The sequence below is a fragment of the Panthera onca genome, chromosome D1, assembly GCF_046562875.1.
Source record: "Panthera onca isolate mPanOnc1 chromosome D1, mPanOnc1 haplotype 2, whole genome shotgun sequence".
Classification (NCBI taxonomy): domain Eukaryota; kingdom Metazoa; phylum Chordata; class Mammalia; order Carnivora; family Felidae; genus Panthera; species Panthera onca.
In genome coordinates, this window is record NC_138348.1 from 108,945,568 (window position 1) to 108,962,189 (window position 16,622).

General features: G+C 43.6%; 1 protein-coding gene across 13 annotated transcripts in view; it reads left to right on the forward strand.

Annotated features, from left to right (window-relative positions):
* ALKBH8 (alkB homolog 8, tRNA methyltransferase) overlaps positions 1–10,701 on the forward strand; it is a 61,226-nt gene extending 50,525 nt beyond the window's left edge. For all 13 annotated transcript variants that reach the window (XM_081790393.1, XM_081790394.1, XM_081790399.1 and 10 more), the window contains 2 exons: positions 7,044–7,193; positions 8,317–10,701. In XM_081790393.1, the coding sequence (XP_081646519.1) occupies positions 7,044–7,193; positions 8,317–8,874 (708 nt within the window). In that variant the 3' untranslated portion in view covers positions 8,875–10,701. The remainder of the gene's footprint in view (positions 1–7,043; positions 7,194–8,316) is intronic.
* Positions 10,702–16,622: the final 5,921 nt, after the last annotated feature.

The following is a 16,622-nucleotide window of genomic DNA, read 5'->3' on the forward strand; positions in this document are numbered from 1 at the left end:
ACTTAAAATCAAAGTGATATTTCTGATTTTGTAATCTTAAGGCACTGTCCAAAATGTTTCTCAATGAGCTCTGCTTTTGCACTTTCTTTTTTTTTTAATGTTTATTTATTTTTGATGGAGAGAGTGACAGAGCATGAGTGGGGGAGAGACAGAGAGAGAGGGAGACACAGAATCTGAAACAGGCTCCAGGCTCCAAGCTGTCAGCACAGAGTCCGATGCGGGGCTCGAACTCACAGACTGCGAGATCATGACTTGAGCTGAAGTCGGATGCTCAACTGACTGAGCCACCCAGGCGCCCCTGCTTTTGCACTTTCTTGATGATAACCCTTAACTTTATCTAGTCAGGCAGCATTTGTGACCAAGAAGCTAGGTTGAAGTCAACCACACTGACTTAGTCATGATGATAACGTTATCCTGTTACAATTGAGAAAAATGACTTCTTGGTAAACTGAGGTATAAATCTGAAGCTATTCGAGAAGGAATATATTTAGAAGAGTGGGAAACCCACAAGTACCGTTACCTTCCATTGCTCGTATTCATTTTATCAGTGGCTGTCCGCGTGTATTCCTTCCTGTCTGCTATTCCCAGAGCCTCCGGCACTGTCTGACTTCTCGGGAAGGCTCAGTAAGTGTTGGTTCAGTGAATGAATGAAAGGTACAAGTCTGGTTGGACTTACAGTTTTCATTACACCAGAAATGAAATTATATACAATATAGGGGAGCCTGCTCTTGTAAGCTGCTGAGGCTCCAACCTGTGTATTTGAATGTACTTTGAGCAGCTGTCTTTGAGCCTGAAAATATGTATGTTTCTTGACATTCATGAGGAAATGTGACCCGAGACATTCATTCTAGGTATTAAAACATAGGATAGTCTCAGAATTTAAAAAGTCATTAATATTATTAGTACATACTTCCTTAATAAAGCACCTTATTTATTTATTTATTTATTATTATTTTAAAATTAATCTTTGTGAGAGAGAGAGAGAGAGAGAGAGAGACTGCATGAGTGGGGGAGGGGCAGAGAGAGGGGGAGACACGGAATCTGAAGCAGGCTCTAGGCTCTGAGCTGTCAGCACAGAGCCCAATGCGGGGTTCAAGAACTCATGGACCTTGAGATCATGACTTGAGCCAAAGTCAGATGATAACCGACTGAGCCACCCAGGGCCCCTAAAGTGCATTTTTGAAATAGTAGCTTAGGCTCTCTTGTAGATACTTTTATAAACTGCTTTTCATTTTTTATAACATCATCGGTTACTGTTCATTTCTGTCATCAGCACTAGCTGTTGTCTTTATTTTCAGAGTTAAATTTTGTAAGCAAAACTTGAGACCTTCAAGAGATTTATTGCCTTTATAATAGTACCAATAAGAGGTGAGACAGTATGCACCCAGAGCTCAGCCTGACTCATCCATTGTAGGGACTTTCTTGGTTGCTTTAAATAGTCTGGATTGCAAATATAAGAATAACTCCAGGAACCTATTTATAATTAGAAGAATTGGAGATATGTTTATATAAACCTCTTCTGCACGTTTCTGGTTTGGTTTGGTTTTGTGTTTTAACTGTTGACTACGCCAATAAAGGAAAGAACAGAGGGGATATTAACATCGACAGGTTCCTCCCGTGAGCTGAGTGCTGTGCTGTGTGTTCTCACACAATGTGGGAGACTGGCATTACTCCCTCCATTTTACAAATGGGAAACCGAATGCTCAGTCAGGCTATGACAGGCTCATGGTTACATGGTGTCAGGACAAGTATTGGAGCCTCATCTCCAGCTGCACAGTCTGTACTCTGTGGCATTCTGCTAAGAGAGATTTAGAAAATTAAAAAAAAAAAAAATTTATGTGGAGGGGGGAGGGGGCGGAGAGACAGAGGGAGAGAGGGAATCCCAACCAGGCTCCGTGCCTTCAGTGCAGAGCCCAACGTGGGACTCAGTCCCACGAACCATGAGATCATGACCTGAGCCCAAATCAAAAGAGTCAGTCATTTAACGACTGAGCTACCCAGGTGCCCTGAAATCATGTCTGTTTTGTTGTCCACTTACTTGGCACGTGATAGAAGCTTATTAATGGTTTGTTGAATGGTGAGGAGCAAACCTGTGAATTCACCCTCAATTTCTTACATGGAAAGCAGAGTATACACAATGCCGTGTTGTGTAATCTTGAAGGAAATGCGACAACATCAAAGTGGGTGGGCCTTCACCCAGAGTAATGTACCTTGAGGATACAAGGATCTCTCTTTGTATCTAGACTCTGGGATGCGAGTTTTTGTCCACTCTTTGTTCCATATAATAATAATGATAGCATTTGCATAGCCCTGCTGTGGTTAGTGAAATATTTAGTTTACATCATTTTGTTTGATTCTCATATGAACCTTGAGAAGTAGGCATTTTTATGATGAGGAAACAGAAGCTCTGAGATACCGTATGGCTTTCCTAGGTTCTTCGCCTAGTTACTGCTGGAGCCACACTTCAGCTCGCGAGTTCCGAGTGCTGTTTTCACTGTACTGGACTGACTTTGACTCTTCCCTGGCTCTCTCAACTGTGTACTGCCCGTCTGATCTCCCTGTAATTGCTTGTTTTCTTAGTAGTTTTAAAAATGTTGTATTTTCTAAGTAATAAAAATAATGTAGCTGCAGTTCCGAAGATGGAAGGAAAGGTGTTTACCTATAATCTTAACACCCTAATAAACCAGTTTGTTGTGAGAAAGATCGTTCCAGTGTTTTCCTGTAATGTTTATATCGTCATGAGTATGTGTACAGCTCAATAACTCATTTGTATTGCTTCATATTTTCATTTTGCTGTGTGGCCTTACATGGTTCCCGGACTTTATGATGCTCTTTGAGTTTACTTGATGGTTCCTCATGTTCAGTGTGAAGTTGTTATAAGTAACACAGTAATGAGAATCTACCCTGAGAAACACTGTGACAAGAAGGAAGAACGCGGCTTTTTGGAGTGAGACACCCAGGTTTAAATCTCTGCTCCGCCGCTTAACTATCTTACTTGAGCCAAACTACCTACGCGCTTTGAGAGGAGGTTTCCTCATCTGCAGTGTAGTAACAGTACCTGACTCAGGGTGTATCTTCGCGGTGGGTACATTAGCACAGAGAATCTGCTGAAAGATTTGGCGGGTGCCCCAGTAAAAGGCCCCCCCCTTTTTTTAAATCCTGTTTAGCTTTTTCCATATGTTGGATTATTTCTTTTTTGGGGATGAATTTTTAGAAGAACAATTATTGGGTCAAAAGTTGTGAACATTTTTATCTTCCTTGAAAAGCAGTGTGCCAAACTGCTTTTGAAAATGGGTGGAGTCCATTTGTAACCTCACTAGCACTTTTGAGAGCAAGTTTTGTTACTGCCGTCACCATGGTGTACTGTGGTTTTAAAATATTTTTGATACCTTCGAGGGAGAAAAATGAGATCTTGTTTTCTAGTTTGCCCCTTTGATTACTAGTTTGAATACTTTTTCTTTTTTTTTACCAGCCCTTCCAGAATTGCAGGTTTAACGTTTTGTTGGAGATTTTAAAAATTATAAACAAGTTCAGGCACTAGGTGGCTCGGTTGGTTAAGTGTCTGACTGGATCTCAGCTCACATCTTGATTTCAGGGTCGTGGGTTCAAGACTTGTGTTAGGGCGCCGCTCTGGGCGTGGAGACTACTTAAAAAAAAAAAGTGAAAAAAAATTTTTTTTAAGTATAGAGGAATATAAGAACACATTTTAAGCCCAACCTGTATGTGTTTTTATGTCATTGATCTCCATCTGCCATACAGCATTAACAGAGCTTTACGTGAGTCTTTTAATGAATGCTAGTATTTATAATTAGGCCATTTTCTGTCATATTGTTGACATTATGCAACATCATTAAGGAGAATTTCAAGTACTGGGTACTATCCTTGGTATAAAAACTTAAGGAAATTTAAAAAGAGAAAAGTGAAAAAGATAGTGATGACTTGACTGTAGTATATGAAAGACTCAGGCCAGTTAAGTGCAGGATGAAAGTACTGAGCCAGGCACGAATCACGTATACGCTACACCTGATGCTTTGTGACTGAGACTGTCCCATCCCTCACACCGCCACACAGGGGCACTTTGTACAGGTAACGGTAGCAGCCTGGCAACGGGAAGAGGGACATTTCCTCTTGTTTTATTTGGCTGCTCTTCTCCGTGTTCTGCTTTATCTGTGGTTCTTGGGTAATAACTTTCTTTCCATGTTGAGCTCTATCTCCTGGTATTTGTTCTGTAGTAAAGTTGCACTTTTTTCCTGTCGACTTTCAGCTAGATTTATAGCAATCTGTCAGGGTCGGACATACTTGAAACTAATGATTCCGTGAACTGAATTTTATTATCAAAACAGTGGCAAACTCTAGAATGTAATATGCATATTACTTCAGTGGTGTTGTCATCTTGATGTTGTCACTGCTAGCTCAGTGGTATAGAATATGGGTGAAAATAAATACAAGGAATAATAAAGCACTTAACATATCTTACATAGTTAAAGACCGCAATCAGGGGCACCTGGGTGGCTCAGTCGGTTGAGCGGCCGACTTCGGCTCAGGTCACGATCTCGCGGTCCGTGAGTTCGAGCCCCGCGTCGGGCTCTGGGCTGATGGCTCAGAGCCTGGAGCCTGCTTCCGATTCTGTGTCTCCCGCTCTCTCTGACCCTCCCCCGTTCATACTCTGTCTCTCTCTGTCTCAAAAATAAATAAACGTTAAAAAAAAATTAAAAAAAAAAAAAAAAGACCGCAATCATTTGGGAATTGGGCCCCTGTTATTAATGGGCCCTTGGTACTTTTTCATATTTTTTTAAATTCATTTTGAGAGAGAGATAGGCAGAGAGAGAGAAAGAGCGAGTGAGTACAGGTTGGGGGGCAGAGAGAGAGGGAGAGAGAGAATCCCATGCAGGCTCCACACTGTCAGCACAGAGCCTGATGTGGGGCTAGAACCCACGAACCACGTGATCGTGACCTGAGCCCAAACTAAGAGTCAGTTGCTCTACTTACAGAGCCACGCAGGCACCCTGGGACTTTTTTGTCTTAAAATATATCAAAGGGAAATTGCTATATTTTACCTCTAGTGTGGTACCTTTTATTATGCTTCAAAAATAAATGCAGCTCTGGGATAGAATATAGAAGCTGTTTAATACCAGTTAGAAATTGAGCAAATTCATATTAAATATGAGTAGCCTGGCAGTGTCCATTAACTTAATAAGAGTTGTTTTGAGGGGCACCTGGGTGGCTCAGTCGGTTAAGCATGCAACTTCAGCTCAGGTCATGATCTCGCGGTCCATGAGTTTGAGCCCCACATCTGGCTCTGTGCTGACAGCTCAGAGTCTGGAGCCTGCTTCGGATTCTGTGTCTCCCTCTCTCTCTGGCCGGGCTCTGTGCTGACAGCTCAGAGTCTGGAGGCTGCTTCGGATTCTGTGTCTCCCTCTCTCTCTGGCCGGGCTCTGTGCTGACAGCTCAGAGTCTGGAGCCTGCTTCGGATTCTGTGTCTCCCTCTCTGTCTGGCCGGGGTCTGTGCTGACAGCTCAGAGTCTGGAGCCTGCTTCGGATTCTGTGTCTCCCTCTCTCTCTGGCCGGGCTCTGTGCTGACAGCTCAGAGTCTGGAGCCTGCTTCGGATTCTGTGTCTCCCTCTCTGTCTGGCCGGGCTCTGTGCTGACAGCTCAGAGTCTGGAGCCTGCTTTGGATTCTGTGTCTCCCTCTCTCTCTGGCCGGGCTCTGTGCTGACAGCTCAGATTCTGGAGCCTGCTTCCGATTCTGTGTCTCCCTCTCTCTCTGGCCCTCCGCCCGTTCATGCTCTGTCTCTCTCTGTCTCAAAAATAAATAAGAAAAAACGTTAAAAAAAAAAAAAACCCTTAAAAAAAAGAGTTGTTTTGACATGAGGACTCATGCTCCTTATTCTCACATAGACCAAGGGAACCCTAACAATCAGTGCTCACTGCATCAGAAATTCAGATGAGTAAACACAAGGTCGAGGTGGCCACTGCTATCTGATGAAACCTGCTTTCACATTTCTTTTTCTCTTTTGTAGAGAGTGAGTAAAGAACTGTCTGGGGATAATTATTAATTAGTGGTTTAACCTTTCTGATGCCCTGCCCACCTTCCCTGTCCTCCCTCATTTCACGTGTGCACACTGCGTACATGCTCTCTCCCTCCCCTCCACACGCACACACGCACACACATGTGTGCACACACATGGTGCCCTCAGAATCAAACAGCAAAACTGAACACAACAGTAACAACCAAAGTAGAGAGGAGAGAGGCTGCCGAGGTGCCCAGATGCTTCCCGCAGAAGCAGACACAGGCAGAAAGGCACGTGAGGTCCCCGCCCAGGGACATGAAGGGAGGCTGCGAGCTGCCTTCATGCTGCCTTTCCCTAGGGGCGGTTCGCTTAGACTGCAAGGTGTAATTAGATAGCACTTGACAGATTTTGAGTTCAGCACTTCATTCCTGATTTATATGGGTTAGGTGTTTAGCAGAACAAGACTCAATAGCTTTAAAAAATGAAATAAGTTATTTTACTTTTTTGTTGTTTTGGGGTTTTATTTTCAGATTGTACAGTAATATGTACTGAAAAGTAAAAAGAAGCAGGCACAAATCCCAGCCACCTTCTTGCTATCTGGGCCAGCACAGTATCGTTGGTGTAGTGATGAGGGACATCTGTAGGTCCCCACAAAGGACCGAATGTCTGTGTTTACAGAATAGTTTCGTTTTTATACGTGCGATCTCACATAAGGATCCAGGTGGGTGATCGATTAGAGGGCAGTTAGGCCTTTCCATTTCCACTGCTGCCATCTTTATACTAGTTGTTTTCTTTCCGTTCGCTACTTTGAGCTCAGTCTGGTACCTGGTGAGATCATAAAAGCTGCCCTCTACACGACGGAATCTGACTTTGTGCCGGCTGTAAGAACTGGTAAACCCTGGCTTTACCCCGCTTCACGGTGCATACGAGGTCTGCGCCCTCACTTTATGGTAATGAAGAAGCCCAGTGCTCTTAATTTCCCATGACGTTTAAACAAGGGGTTGTGAGATTCGCTGCTTCTGCCTGTTACAGATCGGTTGTGATCGGAGCCAGAGCCTCGTGGACATCTGTCGAGAGCGGCACTTCCAGGCCTTCGTCTGCGACGCGCTGGCCGTGCCCATCCGCGGTGGGGCCTGTGATGCCTGCGTCTCCATTGCTGTTATTCACCATTTTGCAACGGCGGTGAGTGCTGTCTCTCTCTCTCTCTCTCTCCAAGACCTTGTGGCTATGGTGGCAGGAAATGCTCATGGATTTCACCCACGTGGGCCCTATTTTAGCTTTTCTTTTCTTTCCCTTCTCTTTCCTCTTATGTGGTTTGCCCCCTTTGCTGAGAAAGCACGTGGAAGGAGGTGAGGTGCCCCGCTGCGGTGGGCCTCTGCCCTCTGCCCACCGCCCACCACCCGCCCTGAGCCTTCCTCATCGTTGTGTCCTCGAATCCGGGGCCACGGCGCTCCGGCTGTCAGGGGCTGGAGGCGCTCATCGGCCCTGCGCCTCCCCAGCAGTCTCTCCTTGGCCTCTGAGCCTCTTCTCTGTCCGTGTCCCACCGGCCTTTCCCGGCCCTTCTCCGCAGCCCTGACGTTTGCGTCCTCTACTTCCCATTCTGCTTTTCTTCTCTTCTCAAAATTCTGGTATTTAGCTGCTGGTGGTACGTTACTCATGCTTTTAGTTAGACACACAGGTCCCTAATTTTAAAATGAGTGAATTTAGGGGCGCTGGGGTGGGTCAGTTGGTTCAGTGTCTGACTCTTGATTTCGGCTCAGGTCGTGATCTCATGGTTCGTGGGATCGACCTCCACATCTTCCTGTCTCTCTGCCCGTCTCCCGCTTGCACTGTTCCCCCCCCCCCCCAAAATAAATAAATAAACTTTAAAAAAATAAGTGAATTTAATATTTTATATTTTTCTTAAAAGAAAACAGAATCTTATTTTTCCTGTGTGTGGGTGGTTTCTCCCTTAATCTCAGCGATAATTTTATAAATCTCCCTGTGCTGGCATTACCAGCAGTCCCCACACACCTTGTGACTGAACTGAACGCAGGACAAAACCAAGTGGCAAACCCTCTATGCCTCTATTTTATTAACACAAATAAAAATGTCCTTTTCCTTATTTCTTCAACACTTTTTCCCCTCAGAAGATTTCCCGTCTCTTTTTTTTCTTTCTTGTTTTTTATTTTATTTTATATTTATATTTTGGTAGATTTTCTGAGCTGTTCGTCGTAATGAAAAGCAGTGCTATCGCCAGTCCAACTTCCTGTTTCCTCTCTATCTCCTCTTGGCTGATAAATGGCAATGTGTGTTTTTACCGTAGGAGCGCAGAGTAGCCGCTCTCCAAGAACTCGTTCGACTCCTGAGACCTGGCGGGAAGGCGCTCGTTTATGTCTGGGCAATGGAACAAGAATATAATAAGACGAAATCCAAGTATCTTAGAGAAAACAGAATGAGCCAGGGGAAGGAGGAGGAGGTCAGCAGCGATACGCCAGGCCCAGAGTTGCTTGTGGAGCAAGTGCCTGACACAGGCCATAAGGAGCCAGCCTGTCGAATGCCCTCCATCAGTGACTTCCAGGAGGGAGGGCGGAATTCAAGGAAAGTTACTAATTCCAAGCTCCCCGTTCACACTAATAGGACTTCTTTTCATTCTCAAGACGTACTGGTTCCCTGGCACCTTAAGGGCAACCCTGGGAAAGACAAACCTGCTGAGCCGTTTGGTCCGGGAGGATCCCACGACCCAAGTCCTGTGTTTCATCGTTTCTACCACGTGTTCCGTGAGGGGGAGCTGGAAGCCGCCTGCCAGACTCTGAGTAACGTCCGCGTCCTGCGAAGCTACTACGATCAGGGGAACTGGTGTGTGATTCTTGAGAAGGTCTGACGTCTCTGAACATACACACCGGAAAGAAAGGCTCAGCTTTATTTTTTAAAGGACTCTAAATTTACTGTCTTTTTAAAGAGAAAATGTGTGGAAAAGAATCAAAGAAAGGAGAACGCCTGAGAGAAAATTGGAAGTAGAGATTAGTTAGGACACATTTGGGCTACTAGTATGGCCATTTTATCCATAAATGTGGGAACGGTTCTCTTAAATAGGGAGGCATAGGGATGGATTTTAAAAGTGACTGAAGTAGTTTGTGAAGTTTTTGAGGTCCCAGGGTAAGAATGCAGCATTCTGAAGACAAAGTTTTGGTATTAAGGTTACTCAGCGAACTAAATCATGTAGAATCTTAGTGATGCAATCATACAACATTTTAATAAACAAGTATTTCTGGACAGTAGAGAATTGTCTGAAGACTTTGACTCTTAGCTCTGTAAAGTCACAGACGATAACCTCTCCCCCCTCACCGTCCTAACGCAGGCTTGACACGTAGTAGGCGCTCAGTAGAATTTCAGCCCATCAGATCGTTCATCCCACAAATACTTACAGAACCCCTACTATGTATTTAAGTACTGTGAGTGGAGCTGTGAACAAGAGTGAAAGCTCCTGCCCTCCTGGAACTTCCGTTGTGGAAGAAGGACAGCCGGTATGCAAATGAAATTGATCCAATGTGCCAGGTAGTGAGAAGTGAAACAGGACTTGGAGGTTTTCCCCGGGAACAAAGGATCATTTCCAAAGGGCTGCGGTAACCACGAATCCTGACTGTAGTTGGTTACCGAGAATTAGTTGGTATTCCTGATGTATTGACCAGGTGTTAAAGGCAACCCCAGGGGGCTCTTATAACTCCTTTGTTTAAGTAGCAAAAGTTAGAATGGTCGGTCAGACTTAATTATGGCCTTACAGCCACAGCTGTGTTGTCACTACCGGGTGTCTCCAGTTCCTTCATGGTTTGTACCAGTCTGGGCAAGGTCAGCAGTTTTTGCCTCCAAATACTTCACACTCAGTCAACTTACCACTCAGGTCAAGTTTCCAGGAAGAACAAAGGTAGAAAGTCAACCGTAGCTCAAATGATCTCGCAAAAGGAAAGTACTTTTTAAAACATGCATTGCTTTTATAGCAGTTATGCTTAAGACTACTTCAAGAAAAATTGCTTCCTGTGAACGATAACGCCCAGACAATTGTGTCTGTTGTTATTGTTGAGATGTTTATTTTCCAGCGTCAAGCTTTCTGAAACTGGCCTTGATGAGACGACAATTATTTTTGTCATGGAATCTTCACTGCAAGATTATAACTGTTCCCTCCAGATGAATGTATAAGGTTCATGATATGAAAAGACAAATTATGGGGCTAAAAAAAAAGCAGTTTTATTCTGACAGAAATTCTAGAACTTCACACTGCAATGTGAAGCTCAGCTCCTGCTAATAACTTTTAAAATCTAGACGAAATGGGCGATTTTCAAGGAGGATGCAAATACATGAACTCAAGAAGAGGCAGAAAATGGAAGGTGTTGAAAAAGCCGCATAGGAATTCAGAACTTGTCTCTTGATTCAGACTGGAAATTGAATTCTCGATCTGCCATTAGTTTTAGCTGGAGACTCTGGACAAACTCCCTCCCTTGTCTGTGCTCCAGTTTTCTCAGCTGTAGTGCTGGAGGAGTTGTTCTGCAATTAGCTGGGATAACAGCTCTCAGAGCAGTGCAAGAATAGAGTGTGTGTGCGTGAAACATGTTTATTATCATTAGTCCTAGAGAAAGCCCTCAAGAATTTCAGGAATTGAATGACATCAAATCTAATTTGTTAATTGTGTATTAAAAACCTATGGTTTTACTGATTTTTTTTGTCTTTTTGCTTGTTCTTATTAGTTGCAACAGATACATCACAATTTCGTGCTATGATTGTGGATTTCTCTATTTTTCCTTCCAGATCTATCAATAATTATAAGGCAGAACTGGCAGGAAAATCCCAATGTCCATCAGCAGTAGAGTAAGTGAATCGAATGTTACTACCTAAGCAGTGGAAGTGAATAAATCGTCTTCACAAGGTACACTGTGAATAGATCTCAGGACCATAATGCTGAGTAACAAACCCCACAAAGTAAGACCATACAATTCCTTCAGAGTGCAGGTGTCTCTGAGACTCCCTTCGCTTCTGACACTGACTGCAAGTTCAGGGGCTCCCAAGAGTATCCTCAGGTTTGGTCATTTGCTAGAAGGATTCACAGGACTCACTGAAACTGTCATACTCGTGACCATTGTTTATTACAGCAAAAGGCTACAGATTAAAATCAGCCAAGGGAAGAGGTGCAGGAGAGTTACACGAATGGAACTGTCTGTTGCCACCTCCCGGTGAAATCTGGATGGAGCTGACTTCTCCCAGCAGCGGGTAGGATAATACACATGGAGTGTTGCCAACCACGGAGGCTCACATGAGGCTTGGGTTCAGATTTTTAACTGAGGGCTTAACTACACGCACATGGTTGACCACCCATATGGCTGACCTTTCATCTCTAGCTCGTCTGGAGGCCCCCCCAGGTAAACAGATCCTTTTCAGGCAGGATATTGCAAAGGCTTAGAGATTAACTCCCAGGAGCCTAAGACAAAGGCCAGACCTCTTCTTGGATAAGGTCAACTCTACTACATAGTTTTTTTTAAGTGAGAGTTTATAAACAAGCAATATTATACTTTTACAAGACTGGATAATAGTGAACTTTTGAAAGGAAGGAATGAGTTCAAGGCCTTCTGGGGTGCTCACAGTTTATTTCTCGGGGTGGTACGTACATGGGCGCTTGCTTTGTGTTAATTCACTAACATTGAGTGTGTGATAAAGCACTTAGGATTTGTTACCTTTATATGTAATATAAACTTCAAAATTTAAAACAGTTTGTAAAAGAAAGTTCTAAACATGCAGTGAAATGTTTTAAATATTAAAAAAAATTCAGTGTTTTTTTTTTTTAATTTTGAGGGAGAGAAACAGAGTACAAGTGGGGGAAGGGCAGAGAAAGGGAGACACGGAATCCAAAGCAGGCTCCAGGCTCTGAGCTGTCAGCACAGAGCCCAATGTGAGGCTTGAACACATGAACTGTGAGATCATGACCTGAGCTGAAGTCAGATGCTTAACTGACTGAGCCACCCAGGTGCCCCAAACCAAACTTTTTTTAATGAAATAATCTCTACACTCACCATGGAGCTTGAACTCATTACCCTGAGATCAAGAGTTGCATGCTCTACTGACTGAGCCAGCCAGGCACCCCCTGTCAATTATTTTTTAACTTTAAAGATTGTGCTTTTTGTGTTCTGTTTAAGAAATTTTTGCCTAAACCAAATCACTAAGATTTTCTTTTATGTTGTCATCTAGAAGTTTTATAGCTTTACCCCTTACATTTAGGTCCGTGATCCATTTCAAATTAAGTTTTGTGTACATGTTGTGAGGGTTGGCTTACCTTTCTGCATGCTGCTATCCAGTCGTTCCAATATCATTTTGAAAAGATTATTCTTTTCCGCAAGTGAATTGCTTGACACCTTTGTGGAAAACCAATTGGCCATACATATGTGGATCTATTTCTTCATAGTTTTTTTTTTAATCTGTGTGTCTCTTTTATGCCAATACTGTTTTGGCTACTGTAGCTTAATAGTAAGTTTTGGAATAAGGTTTCCAACTTTGTTCTTCTATGCACTTAATAACAGCTTCAAAATACACAAAGCAAAAACTGATGTAAGTATAGAAACATAGACAAATGTATAATTATAGAGGGAAATTTCAATAATTGATAGAACAAGTACCTAGAAAGTCAGTAAGGGTAGTATTAACCTCAATCTTATTGGCATTTTAGAACGGCCCAGCCAACAACAGCAGAATACACAAGAACATTTACTAAGACCATCTTCTAGGCCATAAAACAAGCCTCAGGAATTTAAAAGTATTAAAGTCATACAAAATATCCTGTCTGGACACAGCGGAAATAACCCATAGATTCAGCAAGAATTCAAAAGGGAAAACAAAGTATTTTGAACTGAATGAAAATAAAAGCACAGCCTATCAAAATTTGTGCACAAAAACAAAAGTATACCAGGCTTGACATTGCTGTCCTTAGAAAGACCTGCTTAGAAGGTTAGCCCTTAGCTGGTGTCCGTGAATTTGGATTTCAGGGCGTGGGATTCCCACTGCCCTAACTGATAAGAGTAGCTCCCTGTGCCTAACATGTTTCTACAAACGCTATGGTTTATGCCGAACGCCTGCTTCCCTTTTGGGAGTCTGGAGTTGGGCTGCGTGCCAGCAGAGAGTGCCTACGTGACCAGCTCTCAATAAACATGGGCGCTAAGTCAGTAGCTTCCCTGGTTGGCAGCATTTCATGCTGGAGGGATTAGGCATGTCCTACGTGACTGTACTGGGAGAAGACTCTTGGAATCTTATGCCTGGTTTCCCCTGGACTTCGTCCCGTGTGCCTCTCCCTTTGCTGACTGAGCTGTGTTTTGCTATGATAAATCTTAGCCCTGAGAACAGTCATATGCTCAGTCCTGTGAATCCTCCTAGAGAATCACCAAACCTGGGAACCGACTTGGGGACTCCCAGCACATTGCTCAGAGTAGTACTGAGGGGGAGGCGTACAGCACTAATTGCCTATGTTAGAAAAGAAGAAAGGTCTCAAGTACAAGCACCTCAGCTTTCTTCTTAAGAAACTAGGAAAAGAGGAGCGAATGCAGTGCACAGTATGCAGATGAAGTGATAACGATCAGAGCAGGAATCAGACACACAGAATAACAGTAGAGAAAAGCAGTGAAACCAAAAGCATGTTCTTGGAGACTAATAACATTGATAAACCTCTAGCCCGTCTGAGTTGACCAGGGAGATAATTCTGTGAATTTTATAATTGGAAAATTCAATTAATAAAAAAAATTAAAATTCTCATGTACTCACTTTTTAAGCCTAATGGTTGAAAAGGGTTTATTATTGTATTCATAATGCTTATTTTTCCAAAAATATTTACAGTAGGATTACTTCAAATTCCAATTAATTTAATTATGCAGTTTTTCTACGATCTGTTGAGAGAAATAAGACACTGTTTGTATATGAAAGAAGCATGATCTTAGCCAGTTCCTAAATATGTTTGGAAATTGTGTTTGAGAATTTGAGATTCCAGGTAGAGCAAGTAAGCCATGTTGACTGACTATAAGGATAAAAATTCTTTTTTTTATTAAAAAAAATTTTTTTAATGTTTATTTTTGAGAGTGAGAGAGAGACAGAGCACAAGTGAGGGAGGGGCAGAGAGAGAGGGACACACAGAATCCGAAGCAGGCTCCAGGCTCTGAGCTGTCAGCACAGAGCCAGATGTGGGGCTCAAACCCATGAACCTTGAGAGCAGGACCTGAGCCGAAGGTGGACGCTTAACTGACTGAGCCACCCAGGAGCCGCAAGGATAAAAATTCTTAAAACATATTACTTATTCTTTTTGCCACTTTGAGTATTTCTCTATTCCTTGACATTTAAAAAAAATTAAGAGAAATTCTTTCATTGTAATATTCCCTTCATTGCTTTTCTGCTTTCAAATAGCAAATGTGTGCTGTTGGCCACATAAGGAGTTTACTAAGTGAGTCACTTGTTCTTGCCAATAGCCTCAAGTCAGCCTCCTGAATGTTTTCCACTCACAGTGGGCAGAGAATGTATTACTTCTCTCTACGCCTCGCATTCCCGGCTTCTTCTCGGTTCCTAGCTTCGTCTGGTTATTTTGTCTTCACTTGAAGTGGAAGAGGAACATTCAAGGTACAGTCTTGTTGGCATTCTCCTGAAGAACCTTCTTTAGTAAAAGTCTTGATCTTGCCATAAAAGAATTCCCATATAGGGAGAGAGTGCATACACTAAGATTTGCAATTCGCTTTTGCGGTCATGACCCTATAGTTTTGAAGAGTTATCATTCTTTAGTTAATGAGAGGAAGAATCTCAAGTTTTAATAGAGGGCGTTGGGGGATCAGGATATACTGCGACTCACAATTCTTCCCTCTGCTGTTTGATTTGTTTTTGAATTAAAGTGTCTGGGGGCTGCACGTAGGGTTAGAAATATTAGCTCCCCACGTGTGGCTTCAAAACCCTATTTATGGTATGGAAGATAACCTAAGTGCCTCTGTTAGAAAAGAAGAAATAATAACCGGTTTAAATCAGCACTGGATAAGATAAGACCCAAGTATAAGAAATAAGAATAGGGCTCTGATGTGATAGGAATCATAGTTTCTATAGCTGGCTCTTTGAAAATTAGGTGTGCATAGCAGAGTGTGGTGGAGACTATGGCTGCTTTACTTTTCAGCATCTGCCTTGCTAAATACTCTTCCCTAGTGTCCTTCTGACCTGAGGCAAATTGGTTTAGTGGTTCTAGAATGAATAAAATGTTTTTAAGCCAGACGTGGATTTGAAACTGAACTCCACTACTTACCAGCCATAAGACCCTGGGGAAACATGTGTCTGCAAAGAGGGAGCAATAATACCCACCTGCAGGCTGTTGGGTGGATTATGTGAGATTGCGTGTAAAATACTCACGGCACTTACTACACACTAGACAGTCAGTAAATGCCAGGTCATTCCTTCCCCATCTTCCGCTTCATCGCATCCCTGAGAGCAAACAATCTGGTCTTTACCTTCCCTAACCTGTGTGTTTATGTGTATGTGTGTGGTCAATTTGACATAGGCATTAATGAGTTCAGGGCTCATTTATCGATCGCTTACTATGTGCCAGGCACTATTTTAAATAATGGATACATCAGTGAACATGAAAGGATCCTGTGCCCACGGAGCTTACAGTCTAGTTGGAGGGAGTAGTATCACGGCCTGTGGTGGAGCGGACGATAAACATAGTAAGTCAACCGTGTATTATGTTGTTTTCCTCCATCGAGAAAAGAAGCAGAGCAGAGAAGGAGGTTAATGGTGGGAGGGCACATGAGTTCCAGCTTCTAAAAGGGCGGTCAGGACAGTTGTCTCTGAGAAGATGACGTCTGAGTGAAGACTTGTAAAGGGGGAGTACTTTGTAAAGTACTTTGTAAAGTACTGCGTACTTCTCTGGGGAAGAACATTCCAGAGAGAAGGAGAGACCAATGCAAAGGCCTGAGACGAAGGAGCGCCGGGAGGCCGGTGTGGCTGGGGGACTGCGTGAGAGCTGGTGGAGGTGAGTGAGGTCCGAGAGTTGCTGGAGAGGTGAGGCTTACCAAGCGGGACGTGCCAGAACGTCTCCGGATTTTGCTCTCAGACGGTGAGCTGTTTGGAGTGGCTTTGGGTGGACCAGCCACACGTTCTCAGCTCCATTTTAAGAGAGATGCTCCGGCCGCTGGGTGGAGATTAGACAAGAGGATGCAGGTGGGTGCGGGGAGACAGGATGGAGGGCTGTGGCCATAATCCAGATGGGAGATGACAGCTGGCGTGCCACAGCGTGGTGGCAGTGGAGGTGGGGGCAAAAATAACAGGCTGGTGATTGTGTGATTTGGAGGTAGAGGCATCAGTGTTTCTGACGGGTTCGATGTGGGGTGTGGAGAGTAGGAAGCGTCAGCGATGCCCCCATCCCCGTGAGAGGGCAGCCACTGCACAGCGATTCCGATCTGTCCCGTGGGCCCTGTCATTCAGAGGCAGTTTCTGCTTGTCCTATTCTTCCCCTCCTCGGTCGTGGGCACAGATTCATCATGGCACTGCCCCCAGCATGTCGTCCTGGTAACATCTGCAGATAAACCCAGCAGGTACTTCAGGCTCCCGAGAAGCTCGATGTCCAGTCAGTGTGTG